We start from the raw sequence: 24,526 nt of genomic DNA on the forward strand, positions 1-24,526 counted from the left end.
TTGTTAATTTTTTTTGTTTGTTTCATGATTCACTAATTTATGTTTTTGTCTTTTTTTGCCCACACTAGATCTATTTTACTGTATTATTATTTTTTGTCCACTTTAAATTCCATCCCGAACATGTTTATTTTCTTGTTTAAAAATGCATTCAAGGTGAAGAAAGATCAGTTGATAGTTTGGGCAGTAAGCTTTGACTTTTAAGAGTTCCCTTTTTTCTTTTTTCTTTTTTTTTTTTTTTAAGATTGAGGTGTAATTGATGTAGAAACATTGTGTTATTTTCAGGTGCACAACATGAATTGATGTATGTATATATTGTGAAATGATTACCAGAATAAGTTTAGTTAACATCCATCACCACACATAGTTAAATTATTTTCCTTGTGATGGGGATTTCTAAGACTTATTCTCTGCAACTTTCAAATATACAGTATTATTAACTATTATCAGCATGCAGTACATTATATCGTCAGGAGTCATGTATGTCATAACTCCGAGTTTGTACCTTTTGACCACCACCTTCACTAATTCCTATCCCCCCTCCGTCCCTCCCTAAAAGGCCTGGCTGTGCTTCTGGATACCACTGTTTTCTGTATCTGTGAGTTCAGTGTTTTGGGTTTTTGTTTGTTTTTTTAAGAATCTACATATAAATGAGATCATATGGTGTTTGTCTTTCTCTGACTTGTTTCACTTAGCCTAATGACCTCATTTGCATGTTGTTGCAAATGGTAGGATTTTCTTCTGTTTATAGCTGAATAGTATTTCATTGTATAGATTAACCACATTTTCTTCATGCGTTGATGGAGACCTAGGTTGTTCCCATGTCTTGACTGTTGTAAATAGTGCTACAATGAATACAGGGTGCAGATATCTTTTATAGATAGTGATTTTATTTCTTTCGGGTAAATACTTAGGTGGTATTGTTGGATCATACAGTTGTACTTTTTAAAATTTTTTGAGGAACCTGTTTTCCTTTTCCTTAGTGGGTACACCAATTTACATTCCCATCATCAGTGCACAAGTCTTCCTTTTTCTCCACATCCTCGACAGTGCTTGTTATTTCTTATTTTTTTGGTAATATCCATTCTAACAGGTGTGAGGTGATATCTCATTGTGGTTTTGATTGGCATTTCCCTGATTAGTGATGTTGAGCACCTTTTCATGTTCCTGTTGGTTGTTTGTGTGTCTTTGGAAGAATGTCTATTGTGTCTTCTTTGATCATACTGTTCATTTTTTCTGAGTAGTATGAGTTCTTTATTTTTGATACTAACTTTCTATCTATGATTTGTAAATATTTTTTCCCATTCAGTAGGTTGCCTTTTCATCTTGTTGGTGGGTTCCTTTGCTCTGCAGCAGCTAAAAGTTTGATACAGTCTAAATTTATTTTTGCTTTTGTTGTCTTTGCTTTTGGTGTCAAAGCCAAAAAGTCATTGCTAGGACTGATGCCAAGGGGCTTAGTTATACTAAATCTTTAGTTTGATAAGGATTGCATTGAATCTGTAGATTGTTTTGGGTAGTGTGAACATTTTAACAGTATTCTTCCAGTCCATGAGCATGGAGTATCTTTCCACTTATTTGTGTCTTCTTCAATGTGTTTCATCAACGTCTTACAGCTTTTTCACTTTTTTAAGCTTTGTGAAAGCTTCAAGGTATACAAAAGTAGGGTGAATGGTATAATAATATACTTCCTTTGCCTTCCTGTGGGAGAATATTAAAGCAGATCTCGGTGATTATTTTATATCATTCCTAAATACTTCAATTTGTATTTCTAATAGATATAATCTCTTAAAGATGACATTTATATCATCATACCTAATAAAATTTTAAATAAGTTTTTCCTTTTTTATTGAAGTATATTTGACATACAATATTATGTTAGTTTTAGGTGTATAACATAATGATTCAAAATTTACATACATTACAGATTGATCACCATAACCATCTGTCACTGTAAAAAATTATTAATTATATTCCCCAAGCTGTACATTACATCCCAGTAACTTATTTATTTTATAACTGGAAGTTGGTATCACTTAATCCCCTTCACTTATTTTGCCCAATCCCACCCCATCACTAAAATAATTTCTTAATATCATCTAATGTCTAACAGTAGTCAGTTTCCCAGTCACTTTAAAGAAGTCTTTTATATTTTCTCTTTGAATCAGGGATCAAGGAAAGTCAACATGTTGATTTGGTTCTTTTAAGTCTATTTATGTCAGTTTTCCTTCTCCCTCCCCCTTTCTTGATTTTCTTTTTTAGAGAAACTGGGTCATCTATTCTGTACAATTTTCTGAAAATTATAATTTTGCTGATTATACCTTCATGTTGTCATTTTGTGTGTTTCCCATGTCTTGTATTTCCTGTGTACTTGTAGTTAGATGAGGCTTGATCGGATTCAGGTTTAATTTTTAGCAAGAATATTTTATAAATGTACTCTGTAATTTCTAATGTATCACATGTAGAGGAACATGTCTAGTTACCTCTTTGTGATGTTTTATCAGTAGGTTCAGTACTGACATTTATCAGTAGGTTCAAGTGTCCTCAGCTTGATGCATCCAGTGTAGAGTGCTCTATCATCCTTTCACCTAGTGGGCTTTAGTAGCTGATAATTGAGTAATTTCATTGGGTATTGCAAAAATGGTGATATTATTTTTTTCTTCTGCCTATATTTTAAAATATTTTTCTGTTGGAAGAACTTTTTTCATCAAACATTTGGTCATACTGAAACACCCTTATCAAAAGAAAAGCAGGGGGCTTCCCTGGTGGTGCAGTGGTTGAGAGTCCGCCTGCCAATGCAGGGGACACAGGTTCGTGCCCCGGTCCGGGAGGATCCCGCATGCCACGGAGCGGCTGGGCCCGTGAGCCATGGCAGCTGAGCCTGCGCGTCCGGAGCCTGTGCTCCACAATGGGAGAGGCCACAACAGTGAGAGTCCCGAGTAACGCAAAAAAAAAAAAAAGAAAAGCAGGGTAGATTTTCAGTTAAAAAATTTTTCCTCATGAGCTCGTAACTCCAGTAACTCCAGTGTAATGTGAGTTCTTTAGCATTGATGTTAGGTCGTTGTGAAGGCAAGGATTTTTACGTTTATTCCAGTCTTATTGCAATGATCATTCCTTTAAAAATGTTTAAATTTTCTCATCTTGGGCCAGCAGCAGCTCATAATACCGGTAATTTTGATACTTACCTAAAGTATCATTTCTTCCTCCAAAACTTCAATTAGCCATTTCTTTAAAAAGAATGGTCCTTTGGTGAGACCTGGTCCTTAGAGACCACAGTAATGTGGGTGCAAAGGTGCCAATTGCTTTTAGGTTGTTGTTGTTTTAAGGTTTTTTTCAATTCACAAAGCTACCAAAATTTTTTTGAGACAAATATATTTGAACTCATTTATTTCCAGTTTGTATGTAATTTTACAATTTTTCCTCTTCCAGTTTTTTGTTTGTATCTCTTGTATGTTGTAAACTCTTGCTTGCTAGTGTTAACATAATTGCATATATACTAGTTTCTTTAAAAAGCAACATCAGTGTTAACATTAACGTTGTAATACAGTTTTAAGACGTTTGCAGTTATTTTTGTCCTTAAAGTGTATTTTGCAAAGAATGTATAGTAAAATCACAGAATTTTTAAATCTATTGAGATAATTCTGTGTGCGGTTCTACCACCAAGCTAATAGTTAGGTTTATTTGTTACATTTTGGTTTTCATTTTTAGGGAATTTTTCTCATGTTGAACAAATTTTCCAAAGTCAAAACTGCAAAACAAGATACATTCATGGATGTCTAGTCTTTCACTCCTGTCCACTCTACTTTGCTTTTTCTATCCCCTTATGGGTATCTATTTTCACTAGTTTTTGGCTTATTCTTTTATTTAGTAGAAGTAAATGTGAATTTCTTTTTACGTGCTAGCTCCCACCATCTTAGGGAAAAGGTAGCACAGAATACACAGGGTTTAATATCTTACCTTTTTTACTTAATGAGAAATACACTCTGGAAATCACTCCATGGGTATATATGGAAAATCTCATTTCTTTATACCACTGTATAGAAAGTATGCAAGTGCCTCAGTTCCCCCTAGCCATAGTATAGTATATTGTCAAATGCTTGGGGTTTTGTCAGTCTGAGAGGTGAAATGGCATCTAAATCTAGTATTAATTTGAATTTGTTTTTACTGTGAGCAAGATGAAACAACTTTTCTGTTTAAGGATAATTTCCATTTCGTGTGTGCTGAAAACTAATCTTATCTCTTGCCTATTTTTTTATGAGTAACTGGTCTAAATTTTCATAGGAATCTGTATTTGAAGGTTTGATTCTATTTTTGGCTCAGGTTGTTAGGAACAGTTTCAAAATTTTATCTGAATAAACTACAACAATTAGATTTTGTTCTATTTTTCTTTCTTCTCTTATTTTCATTAAAATATGTTTATTGTGTTTGACCAGATATTATGATCTGTATGATTTCTTCTCTATGGAACTTACTGAGGTATTCATTACATAGTATGTGATCCACTTTTGTGACTTACATACTCATGTATAAACATAAAATATTTTCTTCTGAAAAATTTTAAAGTCTTATCTGTTGCGTTTGTCTCTTAATTCATCAGAAAAAAATTTAATTCATTTATTGTACGAGGTGGGGATCCAATTTCATTTTTTCTTCTGTCTTTTTTACTCTTATAGAGATAGCCAGTTAAAATATGCAGTGCCGTTTTTTTTCACATTACAGATATATATATTTTAGGGTAAAGGCTAAACCACTATAACAAAATGGTAATGCAGAACATAGTGGTGTAAATAACCTAGAAGTTGATTTTTCATAAGTGAAAGTCCTGCAGTTGTAAGAAAATGGTATCAGTATGCTCCATGAGGTTATTCACTGGGCTAAGTTTTTTTCATCTGTTTTTTTCCATGACCTAATGATATATAATTATGTTTTTTTGGTTTTGCTTACCTAATTCTCACCCAAAGTTTGTCTATTGTTGTCTTGTTTTCAAAAAATCAAATTTTGGTTTTATTGATCCTCTTCGGTATGTCATTATATGTATTTTATATTTTTATTGGTTGTATGAGTTTGTGCTTTCACAGCTTTTAGCAGGTATGTAGCACTCAGTCCACCTCCTTTGTAGCACCTTTGTGTTCGTGGAGGCCAGAAATACATGAGTGAGAACCTTCCTTTCTCTCTGAGAATCTCATTTTCCTCAGGAACTTGATATTCACATCCTTGTCCCATGTCTTTCTGTCATGGTTCTCTTTTCTCCAGAGGAGAAAGTTGTTGGGCTAGTCTCAGTCCTGAAACCTGTCAGAGCCCAAGGACTGTGATAAAATGTTATCTCTGTTTTTCAAATGAGTAAGTTAAGGTTTAGAACAGGTAAGTAATTTACCAGTGACATAGTAGGTGAAAGCTGAACTACGGAATCCTTTTTCTTAAATGCCATATGGCATAATTGTCATAGAAACAAAGAAAACTAGGTTAATTCATCACATCAATTGACTAAAGAAGAAAAATCATATGATCATATCACTAGATGAGGATAAAACATTTGATAGAATTCAGCACCCATTCATGATAAAAATTCTCACTAAACTAGAACAGAGGGGAACTTCAACTTGACAAAGAACCCTACAGCTAACATCATATTAATGGTGAGAAACTCCACACTTTCTCATGAAGATCAAGTACAAGGCAAGGATGTCCCTCCTCACCACTTCTTTTCAACATCCTCCTGGAATTCCTTGCTGATGCAGTAAGGCAAGAAAAGGAAATTAAAGGTATACAGATTGAGAAGGAAGGTATAAAACTTGTTTGCAGATGACATGATAGTCTATGTACAACATCCAAAAGAATTGACAAAAAATTTCATGGAACTGATAAGTAGTTATTGCAGGATTGCAGGGTACAATGTTAATATATTAATAGGAAAGTAAATTGCTTTCCTGTATACCAATGGTGAGCAAGTGCAATTTGAAATTAAAAACAAAATACAGTTTACATTAGCACCCCCAAATTTGAAAATCTTAGGTATAAATCTAACAAAATACATATAAGATCTACATGAGGACAACTACAAAACTTTGATAAATGAAACCAAAGAACCAAATAAATGTGGATAGATACTCCACGTTCATGGATAGGAAGACTCAGTATTGTTAAGATGTCAGTTCTTCTGAAATTGATATATAAATTCAGTGCAATCCCAATCAGAATTCCAGCGAGTAGTTATATGGATGTCAACAAGCTGATTCTGAAATTTATATGGAAAAGCAAAAGACCCAGAAAGCCAACACAGTATTGAAGGAGAATAACAAAGTTGGAGGACTGATGCCACTCAACTTCCAAGATTTAATATGAAGATACAGTGATCATGACAGTGTGGTTTTGGTGAAAGAACAGACAGGTTGATCAGTGAAACAGAATGGAGAGCCCAGAATAGAGCCCCCCCCCATAAATATAGTCAACTTATTTTTGACAAAGGAGCAAAGGTCTCCCCAACAAGTGCTACTGGAACAGCTGAACATACATGTACAGAAGAATGAATTGAAACACAGATATTACACTCTTCACAAAAATTAACTCAAAATGGATCATAGACCTAAATATAGAATGCAGAACTATAAAACTTTTAGAAGATAAGGTAAGAGAAGATCTAGATGAGTTGGGTATAAAGATGTCTTTTTAGTACCACACCAAAGACATAATCCATGAAAAAAGTAATTTATAAGCTGGACTTTTGCAAAAGATACATGTGATAAAGGGCTGTTATCCAAAATATACAAAAAACTTTTAAACTCAGCAATAAGAAAACAACCCGATTAGGAAATAGACCAAAGAACTTAACAGACATCTCACCAAAGAAGATATGCAGATGGAAAATAAGCATTTGAAAAGATGCTTCACATCATATGTCATTAAGGAAATGCAAACTGAAATAACAATGAGATACTGCTACACTGTCAGAATAGCCAAAGTCTGGAACACTGGAAACCATAAATGCTGGCAAGGATGTGGAGTGTCAGGAATTCGCATATATTGGGAATGCAAAACTATATAGCCACTTTGGAAAACAGTTTGGCTCTTTTTACAAAACTGACCATACTCGTACTGTACGATCCAGCAACTCGTTGGTATTTATCCAAAGGAGTTGAAAACTTACGTATACACAGAAACCTGCACGTGGATCTTAATAGCAGCTTTATTCATAATAGGCAAAACATGGAAGCAACCAAGATGTCTTTCAGTAGGTGAATGGATTAATAAACTGTGGTACGTCCCAACAATGGGGTAATTATCAGCAGTAAAACAAAATGAGTTATCAAGCCATGAAAAGGCATGAGGGGTACGTGGTACCATAAATGCAAATTACTAAATGAAAGAAGCCAACTGAGAACGCTACATACTATGTGATTCCAGCTATATTCTGAAAAAGGCAAAACTGAGGAGACAACAAAAAGATCAGGGGTTGGGAGGAGTTTGGATGAATAGGCAGAGCACAGAGGATTTTTAAGGTAGTGAAGATACTGTGTATGATGTTATAATGACGGATATGTCATTACACATTTGTCCAAACCCTTAGGTATTAAAATGTACAGTATTAAACCCTTAGTTAAACAGAACTTTGGGTGATTATGATGTGTCAAAATAGGTTCATCCTTGGTGATAAATGTACCAGCCTGGTGGAGGATGTTGATAATGGGGGAGGCGACGCATCTTTGGTGGCAGCGGGTATATGGGAAATCTGTTCCTTTTTCTCAATTTTATTTTAAACCTAAAAGTGTTCTAAAAATTTTTTAAAAATACTAGGAAATTTTTTGTTGTTGATAGTGAACCAATAATGGATGTCAGCAGTTCTTAAACTTCAGCATGCATCAGAAGCATCTGAAAGGCTTGTTAAAACTCAGGTTGTTGGATCCTGTCTCCATTGTTTTGTTCAGTATATCTAGGATGGATCTGAGAACATATGTTGCTAAGGAAATTTCCAGGTCTAATGCCGCTCTAGGGACCACACTTTAAGGATCTCTAAAGTATCTAATTCTGTATATCATATCATGTCTTTATAAAACAATGCCATGCTGAATCTTCCATACTTTGATTAAAAAATTAAATATGATGTAAATATGGTATTAACGTGACTTGATACTATGTTTTTATTTTTCTCATGCTTGTATTTCTGTGAACTTGATGCTAGCAAGTAGAAAGCTTTTTAAAAAGGGGATGACGTATAAATATTTTTTCATCACTGTGATACTTATTATAATACAGCTTATTAAAGTATGAGTTTAACACAAATTAACATAAATTTTATGGTTAATTTGGATTGTTTTGGACTTTGTAAAATGCTTTGGTAAATTATCTCTTTTGTACATTTTTTTCCACTTTGGTGGTTGCATTCAACTTTGTCCTGATTGTCTAAATCAGCCAGTGTTGATTTAGTTATTTTAAATATTAATTACCCATGTATGTAAGTATACACATACTTAAAATATGCAAAACAGTTGATTTAGCTATTTTAAATATTAGTCTGCTCACATACTTTTATATGTACACACATTTTTAAAATAGTTGAAACAACATTGGTTGGTTTGAACAACTGTGCAGTTCTGAGAACATACGATTTTTAACCTTTTCTTTAAAGGATTTAAAGACATGATTCAATCTCTTTATATTGGTAGAAGGAAATTTCTCATTCCATAGATTTTTGCCTTTGTTTACAGTGTTCTAGCCATTGGAATATATACCTAATTGTTTAATTTTAATGATTATGAAAATGAATTGTCCAGCTCATGTAAATGAGTTGTCCAACTCACCACTGTGAAGTTCTCATTTTCTAAAGACCTGAGTTATCTGGATGAGTAAAGGGCTATGAGGCTGAAGGATTCACAGTGTCTGTGAGAAAGTCCAGGTGCTGTGGCATTAGTTTGTTTATTTAAAAAAATGATGTAGTTCTCCAAGGCTTCTGATTATGAAACCTAATCAGTTTTCCTATTTATTGTCTGTTGGACTTGGGTGAATGGAAGGAAGGAAACACTGTTGGCTTTGTGGAAAAGGAAGAGATGGATAGGAGAGTGGAGTTAACTTTTTATTTTAGGGATTAAATTTTTTATTCCCAGTAGTGTAACACCTGACATTTGTTTTGACATTTGTTTTTCAGTGTCTGTTTTTCAGACACTGTTTGAAAAGTTACCAGATAAGTGACAGACTTTCAGATTAATATTTTTAAATGTAAAGGGGTCTTATGCTAATTTGTTCTTGTTTTAACAGAGAGGATCTGACGAACTACTCTCAGGCAGTGTTCTCAGTAGTCCAAACTCTAACATGAGCAGCATGGTGGTTACAGGTAAGTGTTAACTCTCTTAACAGTCTCATAATTTGCCATTTTGCAGAGCAGAATGTTAAAAGTTTAGTGTGTTTTACCAGAATAGCCTTTATTTTTAAATACTCTGTGTTGAAACAGTTTAGAGAAGTTTTACTATAGTATGTATGTGTCAAGTGAAAAAACCTTGAAGTGGGTGATTTGTGGGCAAGTAACTAAATCTGATTGCTTTTGATCACAAAAATGTAACCTTTTTTTCTTTCATGTTACAAGTTCCCTCACTCTCACTCCTTTTGTACTTTTGTGCTTAGCTTCTATTGTGTGTCATAAAATATTTTTAAGCATTTCTTCTCTATCCCATAAATCCTAAAGCCCAAACTGTAAAAAAAAATACCATAAGATTCAGTTGCATAGCTGTTTTTTTAATGTGCTTTAAATCTTTTTTCTGTGTGGTAACAGTATTTTTAACTCTTTGGATTGGTTTCCTTTATTTATTTACTTGGAAATATAAAATGATTTATTTAATCTTCATAGTTAGGGTGTTTAAGCTTTATATGTTTGAAACATTACTGTTGGTTGGTTGTAATGTCTGTCTATAAATAAATACAGACTAATTTTTAGAGCTTAGTTTTATGGCCAATGGACCAAATTTGAATCTGATGATGACTGAATTAGTTTGCCTTATAACCCTACATTTTATATTATTACCTAAAGCCAAAGTTTCTTTTTTCTAAACCCTTTTCTGAATTACTTGTTTTAGGAATCGTATTGGGCAATATAAAGATTGTAAAAGAATGGAAGCATTTTGATTTCCTTCAGGTAGCCATGCTTGTGTATATGTACACCTCAGTGCACATGTACACATCCCTGACAATTAAGCAAAAATTATAATGAAGTATTTTTCAAATATAGTTATAATGATGTTAAGATGAATTTTTCTGCACATCATCATTACTGAGTTTTCCATGTCATGATTACAAAGCAAAGTCACTAGGCCATGATTTTGATAGTTAAGGTACCATGTACAAATAATTGAACAAACAGGCTCAAATATCTGTATCTCTGCTTTGCCAGTTTCATGTTTTTTGAAATAGTACATTTAATGATTGATAATGGAAATGTTTTCTAAATTAATATGTAGGGCTATGACAGAGTACTGGTAGCAGCCTTTCCTTCTTTCCATCTTTCCCCAAAATCAAAAACTACAAAACTGAATAAAATATATGGGACAGCTGTTGTCTGGAATTGATGAGTAAATAGTACAAGATAATGAAACCTGAGATAAGGGAAACATATGAAGTGAGTCTCATGAATACTTTGGCTTTTCTGCTTTGGGGTACCCTACTGTTGTAGCACATGGAGGTGGAGCTGAAGTAAAGCATGGAGGTCTCACTGTGCTGAAGAGACTAAGATTGGAATTCAAAGCTGCTGAGACATGTGGGATTTATGGAGAAGGATCCTGAAAAAGGAACTTGTCCAGGGGTTTGGGCATTGGTTGGAGGGCCGAATTTGGTGTGGGGATTCTTACTTAATTTAGAGTTTTGAATAATGGCTGGGCTGCATATGTGTAGGTTGAGACTCTCCTGGTCTATCAGAAATGACCAACTGTGGGTCAGAGCTAGAATGGTGATTCCATAGGTTGTGCAGTGCTCTGAGACATTGGAGTTCTGGGTAGTTAGAATGCATATGTCTTGCAGATAGACATTCTGTTTAGACTGCAAAAAGCTCAGGTCTTAAGAGAAAGGATCATACACTATAGTAAGTGACAGCCATAAGACTAAGTTAATAAACTCTGATAGTCCAGCCTGACAAGACATGAAGGATTCACCAGTAATTGAATTGCCTGCCTAAATAAAACAATGTGCCCTAAGGAAGACAACATGATTCAGTCTTCCCACAACTATCATCCACAATATCCTGCATACCATCAAATTTTACGAATCCTATGAAGAAGCATTCAATAAGAATAGACCTCAAAATGACCTTGATATTGGAATTAGCAGACAAGGACTATAAATATTTTTAAAGCTATAAAAGAAAATATTGAAATAATGAACATGGAAGAATGTGTTGAGAAAAGAACTATAAAGAAAGCATATAGAAATGCTCTAATTGAAAAATACAGAATTTGGAATGAAAAATTCACTGGTTGGGAGTAACAGCAGTTTGAAGACAACTGAAGAAAGGTTAATGAACTTGAATACAGATTGATAGAAATTACTCAGTTTTCCACAGAGAGTAAAAGTATATCTTTGGGGAGATCAAGTAGTCTAACATACATGTAATTGCAGTTTCAGAGAGGGAGTAAAGAGAATGGTGCCAAATATATGTAATTGAAGCAGTAATAGTTGAAAACTTCTAAAATTTGAAGAAAACTGTCAGGTAGGATAAGTAAAAAGAAACATACCAAGGCACACAATAATCAAAATATTGAAATCTAATAATAAAGAGAAAATCTTATAAGCAAGCAAGAAAAAGATATCTCACAGGAGACTAACACCTTGCATTAAAAGAAAAAAAAGTTCTTTAGGCTGAATGGAATAGCACTAGACAAAACCTTGGATCTACAGGAAATAACAAGGAGTACCAGGAATGGTAAATAAATGTGTGAAAATTTTAAAAAGCTATCTCTTTTACTCCTTTAAACTTCTTTGAAAGACTGTTTAGGTATACAGAAAACCTTTGAATTATGTGGTTCATTCTGTACATAGATGTTTATATGACAGTGATTAGCACAAAGTGAAGATAAATGGAATTTTACAGTCTAAGGTTTTTATATTACATGAAATGATAGAGTATTAACTCTTACATAAGAATATTCTGGTAAATTAAAGTTGCATATGGAAACAATGTCTTTAAAAAGGTACAAAGACTTACATTCAAAAGCAAATAGAAAGTTGGAGGGCTGACTCCTGCTTTTAAAAGTTATTGTAAACCATACAGTAATCAAAACAAAGTCGTATTAGCATAAAGAAAGATAAATAGATTAATGGAACAGAATAGAGAGTCCAGAAATAAAGCCACACAGTTATGGACAACTGGTTTTTGACAGAGGCACAAAGGCAATTCAGTGGAGGAAAAAAATAGATTTTTCAGCAAAGGATTCTGTAACAACAGGCTATCCATATGCTGCCAACAACAGCAGCAACAAGCTATCGATACTTGGATCTATACTTCATACAAAAATGAGCTCCAAATGGACTTCGATGTAAATGTAGAACCTAAAAATTATAAAACTTCTAGAAGAAAGCATAGTAGAAGATCTTTGTGACCTTGGGTTATGCAGAGATTTCTTTAACGTGACCCCAAAAGCACAATCTATGAAAGAACAAATGGGGACTTCATTAGTTTTAAAAACTTACATTATTCAAAAGACATTGTTAAGAGAATGAAAAGATAAGCCATGGAGTGGCAGATCTTTACAAAGATGTCTGATACATATACATATGTATATATATAGCTGATAAAGGATTTTTATCCAGAATATACATAAATTCAGACTACATATATAAACTCTAAAACTCAACAATAAGGCAGCAAACAACCCAATTTGATAAATTGGCAAAAGTAATTGAATTGGTCAGCAAAAAAGATATACAGATGACAAGTAAGCACATGAAAAAGATGTTCAACATCATTTGTCGTTAGAGAAATGCAAAGTGAGATAACATTACACATCTCTGCAACAGCTAAAATTTGAAAGACTGATCATACTAAGTGTTGGAAAGGATGTGGGGGAACTGTAACACTCATATACTGTTGATGGGAAAGTAAAATTGTAGAACTACTTTGGAAAACAATTTGGCAGTTTCTTAAAAAGCTAAACATTTACTGTATGATCCAGCTATTTGTTTCCTAGGTGCTTACCCAAGGAATATGAAGGCATATACTCATTAAAACACTCATATGAATGTTCATAGTAGCTTTATTCGTAATATCTAAAATCCAGAACAACCCAAGTGTCCATCAGCAGATGAATATATAAAAAGATAGCTCTTTTGGTATTGAATTCCATTGCATACAGTAAAATACTGTTTGGCCATATAGAGTGACCTATGTTACATGCAGCAGCAGGGATAAATCTCTTAAATAATTATGCTCTGTGAAAGACGGGAAAAAAAAGAGTATGTCCGGTATGAGTCTATTTATATAAAACTCTAGGAGATTGCATATTAAAGCAAATTGGTGGTTGCTTGGAATTTAGAGGTGGGTAGAGCAAGGGAGAGGGTTGTAAAGGGCATAAGGAAATTTGGGGGTGATGGATATATATATTCCCTTATGCTGAAGGTTTCACAGATGTAAATATATGTCAAAACTTGTCAGATTGTAACTTCATAGACATCTTATTTTATGTGAATTGTACCTCAAAAAGACTATTTAAAAAGAAAAGCCCATAGAGGAATTAAAATGGAATACTATCAAATATAGCAAGAGAAGAACAACAAAACACTGGACAGTTAGAAAATAAAGAGCTAGGTGTTAAGCCCAGTCATAAACGTAAATGTAAATTGGTTAAACTAACATAGTTTAGTGCAGTAACCACTAGTTTTGTGAGACTGTGGAGCATGTGGAATGTGACTACTCCTAACTGAGATGTAAATGGGTTTGTGTGTTGTTCAAAGACGTAGTACCAAAAAAATAACACAAAATCTCATTTTTTAAAATACTGATTTATATGTTGATATGGTAATATTTCAGATATATTGGGTTAAAATATATTATTAAAATTAATTTATTTGCAACTATATGCCAGTAATATGGACAACCTGGAAGAAATGGACAAATTCTTAGAAAAGCACAACCTTCTGAGACTGAACCAGGAAGAAATAGAAAATATAAACAGACTAGTCATAAGCACTGAAATTGAAACTGTGATTAAAAATCTTCCAACACACAAAAGTCCAGGACCAGATGGCTTCACAGGTGAATTCTATCAAACATTTACAGAAGAGCTAACACCCATCCTTCTCAAACTCTTCCAAAAAATTGCAGAGGAAGGAACACTCCCAAACTCATTCTGTGAGGCCACCATCACCCTGATACCAAAACCAGACAAAGATACTACAAAAAAAGATTACAGACCAATGTAACTGATGAACACAGATGCAAAAATCCTCAACAAAATACTAGCAAATAGAATCCAACAACACATTAAAAGGATCATACACCATGATCAAGTGGGATTTATGCCAGGGATGCAGGGATTCTTCAATATATGCAAATCAGTCAATGTGATACACCATATTAGCAAATTGAAGAATGAAAACCATATGATCATCTCAATAGATGCAGAAAAAGCTTTTGACAAAATTCAACACCATTTATGGTAAAAACTCTCCAGAAAGTGGGCATAGAAGGAATCTAATATAATAAAGGCCATATACAACAAACCCACAGCAAACATCATTCTCAGTGGTGAAAAACTGAAAGCGTTTCCTCTAAGATCAGGAACAAGACAAGGATGTCTACTCTCGCCACTATTATTCAACATAGTTTTGGAAGTCCTAGCCACAACAATCAAAGAAGAAAAAGAAATAAAAGGAATCCAAATTAGAAAAGAAGAAGTTAAACTGTCACTGTTTGCAGATGACTTGATACTATACATGGATAATCCTAAAGATGCCACCAGAAAACTAGTAGAGCTAATCAATGAATTTGGTAAAGTTGCAGGATACAAAATTAAAGCACAGAAATCTTGTATTCCTATGAACTAACAAAGAAAGATCAGAAAGAGAAATGAAGGAAACAATCCCGTTCACCATTGTAATAAAAAGAATAAAATACCTAGGAATAAACCTATCTAAGGAGGTAAAAGACCTGTACTCAGAAAACTGTAAGATGCTGATGAAAGAAATCAAAGATGACACAAACAGATGGAGATATATACCATGTTCTTGGATTGGAAAAATCAATATTGTGAAAATGACTATACTACCCAAAGCAATCTACAGATTCAGTACAATCCCTATCAAATTACCAATGGCATTTTTTATAGAACTAGAACAAAAAATCTTAAAATTTCTATGGCGACACAGAAGACCCTGAATAGCCAAAGGAGTCTTGAGGGGAAAAAGGGAGCTGGAGGAATCAGACTCGCTGACTTCAGACTAGACTACAAAGCTACAGTAATCAAGACAATATGGTACTGGCACAAAAACAGAAGTATAAATCAATGGAACAGGATAGAAAGCCCAGAGATAAACCCACGCACCTCTGGTCAACTCATCTGTGACAAAGGAGGCAAGGATATACAGTGGAGAAAAGATAGTCTCTTCAATAAGTGGTGCTGGGAAAACTGGACAGCTACATGTAAATGAATGAAATTAGAACACTCCCTAACACCATACACAAAAATAAATTCAAAATGGATTAGAGACCTAAATGTAAGGCCAGGCACTATAAAACTCGTAGAGGAAAACGTAGAAACAACACTCTTTGACATAAATCAAAGCAAGATCTTCTTTGATCCACCTCCTAGAGAAATGGAAATAAAAATCAGAATAAACAAATGGGACCTAATGAAACTTAAAAGCTTTTGCAAAGCAAAGGAAACTACAAACAAGATGAAAAGACAACCCTCAGAATGGAAGAAAATATTTGCAAATGAATCAGTGGACAAAGGATTAATCTCCAAAATATGTAAACAGCTTAAGCAGCTCAATATTAGAAAAATAAACAACCCAATCAAAAAATGGGCAGAAGACCTAAATAGACATTTCTCCAAAGAAGACATACAGATGGCCAAGAAGCACATGAAAACCTACTCAACATCACTAATTATTAGAGAAATGCAAATCAAAGCTACAGTGAGGTATCACCTCATACTAGTTAGAAGGGGCATCATCAGAAAATCTACAAACAACAAATGCTGGAGAGGGTGTGGAGAAAAGGGAACCCCTTTGCACTGTTGGTGGGAATGTAGATTGATACAGCCACTATGGAGAACAGTATGGAGGTTCCTTAAAAAACTAAAAGCAGAATTACCATATGACCCAGCAGTCCCACTACTGGGCGTATATCCAGAGAAACCATAATTCAGAAAGACACATGTACTTCAGTGTTGACTGCAGCACTGTTTTACAATAGCCAGGTCATGGAAGCAACCTAAATGCCCATCGACAGACAAATGGGTAAAGAAGATGTGGTACATATATAGAATGAAATATTACTCAACCATAAAAAGGAACAAAATTGAGTCGTTTGTAGAGATGTGGATGGATCTAGAGACTGTCATACAGAGTGAAGTAAATCAGAAAGTGAAAAACAGATATCGTATAAACGCATTTGCAGGGCAGAAATAGAGACACAGATGTAGAGAACAAACGTATGGACAACAAGGGAGAAAGTGGTGGAGTGGTGCTGGTAGGATGAATTGGGAGATTGGGATTGACATGTATACACTAATATGTATAAAATGGATAACTAATAAGAACCTGTTCAAAAAAAATTAAGTTCACTCCCTTTTACTTTTTGATGTGGTTACTAGAATACTTAAAATTTATGTGGCTTTTGGTACGTTTCTTTTGGACATTTGTAGTCTAAGAAGTCCAATTAAAAGGCAAAGAATATCATACTGGATTAAAAAGTAAGACCTAATTACGGTGTCTACTGCTGTCATCAGGTTGAAGTACAGAGACACAAGTTGAAAGTAAAAGGGATGGAAAATAATATTTCACGCAAACAGTAAGCACAAGAAAGTTGATGTGATTGTATTAACATCAGATGAAGTAGAATTCAAGACAAGGAGTATTACCAGGTATAAAAAGGCATATTTCTTAGGGTCGAAAAAGTCAATATATTGGAAAATATAACATTCCTTTATTTGTATATTAGTAATAACAGTTTCAAAGTACATATTAAAAAATGACAAAATTAAAAGAGAAGCAGAGAAATCTACAATTTTAAATTTACAATTGGCTGTGGCTGTTTTAACATTCCTCATAGTAATCGATAGGACGAATTGATCTTAAAAAAACAGTACATAGAGGATTTGAACAATGCTGTCAGCTTGGCTTAAGTCACATTTACAAGACATCCAGTAACTGCACAATAGCCTTTTAAATGTACATAGGATATTCAACATGATGTTAACATAGCTTACAATAAATTTCAAATGATTGAAGCTCATATAGTACCTGATTGTAGTGGGATTTACAGAAATCTAGGAAATTACCAAATATTTAGAAATTTACACAATTCTGAAAAGCACATGAATCACAGAAGATATAAAGGGCATATTTTTGACTGAAAGAAAATACATCATATTTTAATCATACACCAAATGAAAATACATCTATATTTTCTTGGAATATAGAAGAAAATATAGAAATATTTTCCCCACAAGAAGTGCATGGGGGGAAAATAGTTCTATATTAGTACTTATCTACCTACATTGGAAAATATCTGTAGCAGAAAAAAAGAAAGGTTTAAAATTTCTGTCAAGAAAGAAAAAGAAAACATAAATTACCAGAATCAGGAATGAAAGTGGAGATATCACTACAGATCCTACACAGTGTAATAGGACAGAAAGACAGTATCACAAGCGTCGGTAATGCTGATAAATTCAGCAACTTAGGTGAAATAGACAAACTCTTTTATAAATCTAGTGAACCAAAATTGATACAATAGATTACCTCTATATTATAATATTATAGATATAGATTACCTTTATCTCTATTATCAAAATTGAATTTTTAATAAAAAACATCTTTTCATGGAGATTACTCAGGCATAGGTGATTTCACTCGTAGGTGGTTTTCACTTGTAGGTGGTTTTACTCAGGCATGGGCGGTTTCACTGTTGAATTTTATGAAACTTCAAAGTAAGAAATAATAGCCATTTTTTCTTTTAAACTTTTTTAGAAAAAGAGAAGGGGAATACTCCCTAATTCACTTTATGAAGCTACCAAAACCAAAATCTAACAAAGATAATATAAGAAATCAGGATTTCACACTAACATTTTTCATTAACATAAATGCAGACATTCTTAACAAGATATTAGCAAATCACTTTCAGCAGTATGTAAAAGGTAATTCATGATGACTAATTCAGGCTTACCTCTTGATTGTAAGGTTTAACAGTCGAAAAGGAATTCAGTGTAATTTATCACAATAGAATAACGGAGGAAAAAGAATCATCATGTTGATAGAAGCAGAAAAGGCATTTGACAAAAATACAGCATCCATTCATGATAAAAAGTTCTCAGAAAACTAATAAGAAAGGGGAACTTCTACAGGGTAGACAAGGGGCATCTACTAAGAGCCTACAATAAATTTCATTCATAATGGTGAAATATTGAATGTTTTTTTTTCCACTTTAAATTCAGTTTTATTGAGGTATAATTTCCATACAATAAATTGCATCCATTTAAATTGTACAGTCAGATAAGTATTGAAAGATGTATACACCCATGAAATCACTGACAGTCAAAATATATATCCATCACACATACTAGATTCCTCATAGCCCTTTGTAGCCATCCCTTCCTGTTTTATCCCCTTCTCAATCACTGATCTGCTTTTTGTCACTATTAATTAGTTTGAATTCTCTAGAATTTTGTATAAACAGAATCATGTACTATGTACTCTTCTGTGTTGTACTGCTTTCACTTTCCTCTTTACTGCTGAGTAGTGTTTGCATTTTGTTTATTCATTCAGCCATTGATGGACACTTAAGTCATTTCCCTTTGGGGACTATTATGAGTAAAACTGTTAGGAGCAATCATGTTCAAGTCTTTACGTGAACATCCACTGTTATTCCTCTTGAGTAAATGCTAAGGAGTGGAATGCCTGTTTTGTGTGGTAGGTGTATGTTTAATTCTTATGTACATTTAATGCCAAACAGTTTTCAAAAGTGCTTATACCATTTTACATTCCCACCAGCAGTATATGAAAGTTCCAGTTGTTCAGCATCCTCACCTTGGTATTATCTTTTTATCTCTTCTAATGGGTGTGTAAGTAGTTTCTCAAGGTTTTAATTTTAGTTTTTATGACTAATGAGGTTGAGGAACTTTGCTCTTTTTTTCTGATTGATTAATCTAGAGCTTTTGTGTTTCCAGGTAAATTTAAGTAATCAATTTCTTTAAAACAACAGTAACAACAACAAAACCTGCAGGGGTGAATGTTTTCTTCTTAAAATGAGGAATGAAGTAAGGATGTCTGTTTCCACAATTTTTCTAGCTTTTGCTTACATTAAGGCGAGTAAAATAAATAAAAAGCATAAAGATCAGAAGGGAAGAAGTAAAACTGTATTATTCACAGTCAACATGATTTTTAAAATAGAAAACCCAAAGGAATCTAAATGATTTTAGAATGGTTTACAGGATACAGTTCACCATACAAAGATAATTTTTTTCTGATATTATTAGCAAAGTTTTGGAAAATGAAATTTAAAAAAATCCGTTTATAGAAACATCAGAAAGACAAAATATCAAAGAATAAATTTAACAAAAAATGTGCATGATAACTACATCAATAACTGCAAGGCATGGCAAAGAGAAATTAAAGACCTAAATAAATAGATACACCATGTTCATGAGTAGAAGGCTCAATGTGTTAAAGATGTCATTTTTCCCCTAATTGGGATGGAATTTATAAATCAGTCAAGCTGAACAGGCATTTACATTGAAAGTGATGAATTGGTCTACACTTCATATGGAAATAAAAAGACCTAGAATAACTAAAGCCATTTGAAAAAGAAAAAAAAGAGTTGGAATACTATTTCATTTCAAGAGTAAAGTAATCACAGCAGTTTAGTATAGCATGATTAGTGTCACAGAACAGTATTTATAAATAAACTCCTACATTTAGGGTCAGTTGATTATTTACAAAGGTCCCTTGGTCATTTAATGGTGAAAGGGAAGTATTTTTAACAAGTGGTGCTAGAACAGTTGGATACACAAATGAAAACAAAAAAAAAATTGAAACTCAAACCTTACTTCATGCCGTATGGAAAAAGATGAATTACATACCTAAACCTAAAATCTAAATATGCAAAGCTTTTAAGAAAAAAAATCCTAGAATGTATCCTCAGCCTTGGGGTAAATGAAGATTTCTTAGAAAAGGTACAAAAATACACTAACCATAAAGGAATACTTTACAAACTAGAGTCCATCTAAATGAAAACCTTCTCATCAAACGACATTATTAAGAGAATGAAAAGGCACGGCACAGGCTGAGAGAAAATATTAATATTCATTCAGATATCAATACATGTCTGACGTACATAAATACTTATATCCAGAGTATGTAAAGAATTCTTGCATGTCAAATACAAAGAGACTAATTTTTTAAATGGACAGAAGAAGGTACACGAATGGCTAATAAGCACATGAAAAGATTTATTAGTCATAAGGAAATCACAATTTATAACTAATATGAGATACCACTCAGACCAACTAGAATCTAGGCTAAAGTTAAACAAATCGGTAATGCCAAATGTTGATGAGGATGTGGAGCAGCTGAAACTATATGCCATTGTTGGTGAGTGTAAAATAGTTGGAACACAGTTTGACAGTTTCTTTTTTTTCAGCTTCACAACAAAATGAATCAGTTATATATATACATATGTTCCCATATCTCTTCCCGCTTGCGTCTCCCTCCCTCCCACCCTCCCTATCCCACCCCTCCAGGCGGTCACAAAGCACCGAGCTGATCTCCCTGTGCTATGCGGCTGATGTTTCTGATGCAGCCGCATAGCACAGGCAGTTTCTTATAAAGTTAAACATAAACATGTCCTATGACCCAGTACTTCCATTTCTAGTTGTACAAATGTGTGTATAAAAAACTATAATGGTCCCAAACTTGAAACAATCTAAATGTCTATCAACAGGAAAATGGATCAAGAAGTTAGTCATACAGTGGATTACTACTTATTAAGAGCAAAAGAATTACTATTAATACATGTAGCAACACAAGTGAATATTAAGAAACGTTATATGAAGCAAGAGAAGCCAGACGCAAAAGAGTATATACTATGTGATTCCCTTTCTGTAAAGAGCAGATAATTAATTTTCAGTATAGAAACCAAAATAATCGTTGCTTGTGGGTGTTGGGGATTAATAAGTATTAGGACATTTTCTGGGGTGATGGACATGTTCTTTGTCAATGAACAAAGCTGTAAAATAAATAACAATTTATTTGAAATAGTAGGCTACCTGTGGAAACCCATCAGCTACTTGTAGAGTTCTGTCTTTCTGCAATGTAAAATGTGAGAAGGGGAATGAGTAAAAATGTCCTGGTGGGCAGGGGTCTGGATATAGGATTTGACTTGTTGTAATAAGGAGATTGGACTTCACGATATTTACACTTAGAAAGGATTTTTGTTCCATTTGCATTTTTTAGGGGGCAGAGGGGGGTTACTACTGTACGTAGGACAGTTTAAAACTTTACAATAATCTGCTTTAGGGACACCGAGGTCCTGAATTTTAGAGTCTCAGGAGTAGAATATGGAGAGAATGATATATGAAGAAGTTAGACAATTTCTGAGTTATTTAGAAGTAGACTTTGGTAGAAGTATTAAGAGTTTCGGCCTAGAATCACTGGGTTGATGGATAGTAGTTCCATTAACAAAGGGAGCAAAGTAGAGAAAGTGATTTGTTTTTGTTGAAAAGAAAGAACAATCTGTTACTGTTTTCCTTTTTTTTAAAGTATGTTTAGGAATGATAATGTACTTTGTGACTAAAGAATGAATCAAGTGTTTTTGTAGTGATGGAGTAAAATTTCTTAAAGCCTGTTTCAACCTAAGCAGTTTATATAGATTCAATTTATTTTACCTTTTTGAACAAAGGAAACATTGAGTTTTAAAATTGTTCTGTGTTTTTCCTAACATAGAAAGATGAGAGTCTGTGTATGTTCAAACAGACCCCAATTTGAATAATAAGACCTTTAAAAACCAGTGACTATACTTACCTGGACAAATATGCAGTTGTCATCCAGATGGCTCAAAAAGGGACTTTTACAGACAGTATTACAAGGACATTTTTATCATTATCAGATACAAAACAGAATTTCATTCTTACATTCCAGCTTTTCCCAAAATGTTTCTTCTGACTTCACTAGAATTCTTTTTCCAACAGCATCTATCTCAACAGCCTTTCCCTGTCCAGACTTTCTTTCTCTACACGTATATTTGTGTCAAAGAAAAAAAGAATTTTAGAAGTGAGAAAAGTTAATGTTATTAGAAACTTAGTCTTGGGGAAATAATCTTATTCAAAACTATTTTGTAATAAACTAATTCCTTCTTTAGAAGCGTAACATTTCAAAGACACAGCTCTAACTAGTATTGGAATTGGATTTTATTGGAAGGAATTTTTAACTCTTTGGAAGTGGGGAGGAGGCTTGACAATTGTAAGATATGGTCTCTCTTGAGTCCATTTTTTTATAGGTGTGGAAATGGAATACCTCTTTAAGTTAGGTATACATGTTTCTGCCAGTGCTACTGCTTTTCTTTAATATCAGTATTATTGCTGAAAGTATGACTTTTTCTCTATGTAAAAGAACTGAAATCATTTTATAGATTCTGTTACATGTTATTCAGAATTCTCTGAGATTTCCAATTAATTTTTACATACAGACATTTTTGATAAGTTATTTCATTTTTTTGTAATACTTTGAGACTATTCCAGCATGTTGTTTCAGTTTGAATGTTTATGAGGGTCCTAACAGCATGTCCTCTTGCATAGAGGTGTAGAGGTAATGTGAGCCTTCCTCTAATTTAGTGTAACCTTCTATATTTTTCCAGCTCATGCATAAGTTACTTTTGACAACTAGGCTATGCAGCTACTCAGAAATGCAGAGTTATAGGCAGCTTTTACAGTAAACCTAGTAAGATTTTTTGTGTGTGTGTGCGGTGACTGTTGGAGTTAACTAAAGCTAGTAGAATAACACAAGTATTCTCTACCTGTATATACCTACGTTTCTGGTTTAACTGTTCTTTGAAATTTCTGTTTTCCCATATAGAATGCAAAGAGTATGAGCATTCATTTTTCTTAGCTCAGATTAACTTTATTTTATTTTTTTGTTTTTCTAAAGCCAGCAGCTTGTATAACACTGTGCTTTGCCCAGAAGTCTAACTAAAACTGCTTGAGAGTAAAACTGCTTTGCCTCTCAGTTATATTTTGATAAAGGAAGTTACCAGTGCTTTTTATAAATATTTGAGTCTGGAAGAATTGGAGAATGAGAATGTACTTATATTTTGTTAAAATAGTTTTCACTGGACAGATGAAGTAAAAAGTTTTGAGATGTTGCACTTCAAGTTGGTATATACAGTTGAAAGTATAGAACTAGAAATATTGGTGAATGAGTGGGACTAAAATAATAGACATAAAATAGAAGTTGATTTTTGAAACCCCTTACTGGAGTGTCTATATGAGCAAGTAAAAATGGGAACGACTTGAGACCAGAACACGTTGGGACAGTCCAACCATTTTGGGAAGTGAATGAGTTAGCAGAGGGGTCAGAGCAGGTATCAAATGAGTCAGGGAAGTAAGGAAACTAGAAGTAAGTTATTAAGGATGCTGTGAGAACAGAGAGATTTGGTAAGGTTGAGAGGGCTCACAGCTCTTCCGCCACAGGTGGATTTAACAAATTACCCAGGATCTTGGTGAGACCCTTTTGTGTGAAAACTACAGTTAAAAAGCCAGTAGAAGACAAAAGTCAGTCAAAGAGAAAAGAGATGGACTGGGACTGTTCAAAAGTGAAGATGTTCACTTTAGAACTGAGGTAGAAAACTTTTAAGTTTGTATTGGAATGTTCACTTAGAAACAGTTTCTGTGTCTTGTTTTGCATTTGTGAGTAGAAGAGCTCCATTAAGCCAAAGGCTTTTTTAAGAAGGCATATATGGAAGACAGTATAAAGATTTCTACAATTTATATGCAGCTTACATGCATGAGTAAAAGCATTACTACATCTGTTGTTGAAAAACAGTTTTTAAAATTCTTTAGTTTTACATACCTAAACCAAAGTTTCTGTCTGGAATTACCTGGGAAGTGTAAGGGAAAGGATTGTGGAAAGAAGTCCAAATTATAGTACTTTGTCTTCTGAAGAATCATAGATCTGTAACCCAGAGAGACCCCATCTTCCTTACTTCTCTAATAGGGTCATAAATGGCCTACATGTTTCATAAGTTGAGGCCACACTTTGTTTTATTTATTTATTTTTGGCTGCGTTGGGTCTTCATTGCTGCACGCGGGCTTTCTCTAGTTGCGGCGAGCAGGGGGCTACTCTTCGTTGC

General features: G+C 33.8%; 1 protein-coding gene across 4 annotated transcripts in view; it reads left to right on the top strand.

Annotated features, from left to right (window-relative positions):
• PTBP2 (polypyrimidine tract binding protein 2) overlaps positions 1–24,526 on the top strand; it is an 83,975-nt gene that overhangs the window by 12,577 nt on the left and 46,872 nt on the right. For all 4 annotated transcript variants that reach the window (XM_060026034.1, XM_060026042.1, XM_060026051.1 and 1 more), the window contains exon 3: positions 9,244–9,319. In XM_060026034.1, the coding sequence (XP_059882017.1) occupies positions 9,244–9,319 (76 nt within the window). The remainder of the gene's footprint in view (positions 1–9,243; positions 9,320–24,526) is intronic.

The sequence above is a fragment of the Delphinus delphis genome, chromosome 1 (genome assembly GCF_949987515.2).
Source record: "Delphinus delphis chromosome 1, mDelDel1.2, whole genome shotgun sequence".
NCBI classification, from domain to species: Eukaryota; Metazoa; Chordata; class Mammalia; order Artiodactyla; family Delphinidae; genus Delphinus; species Delphinus delphis.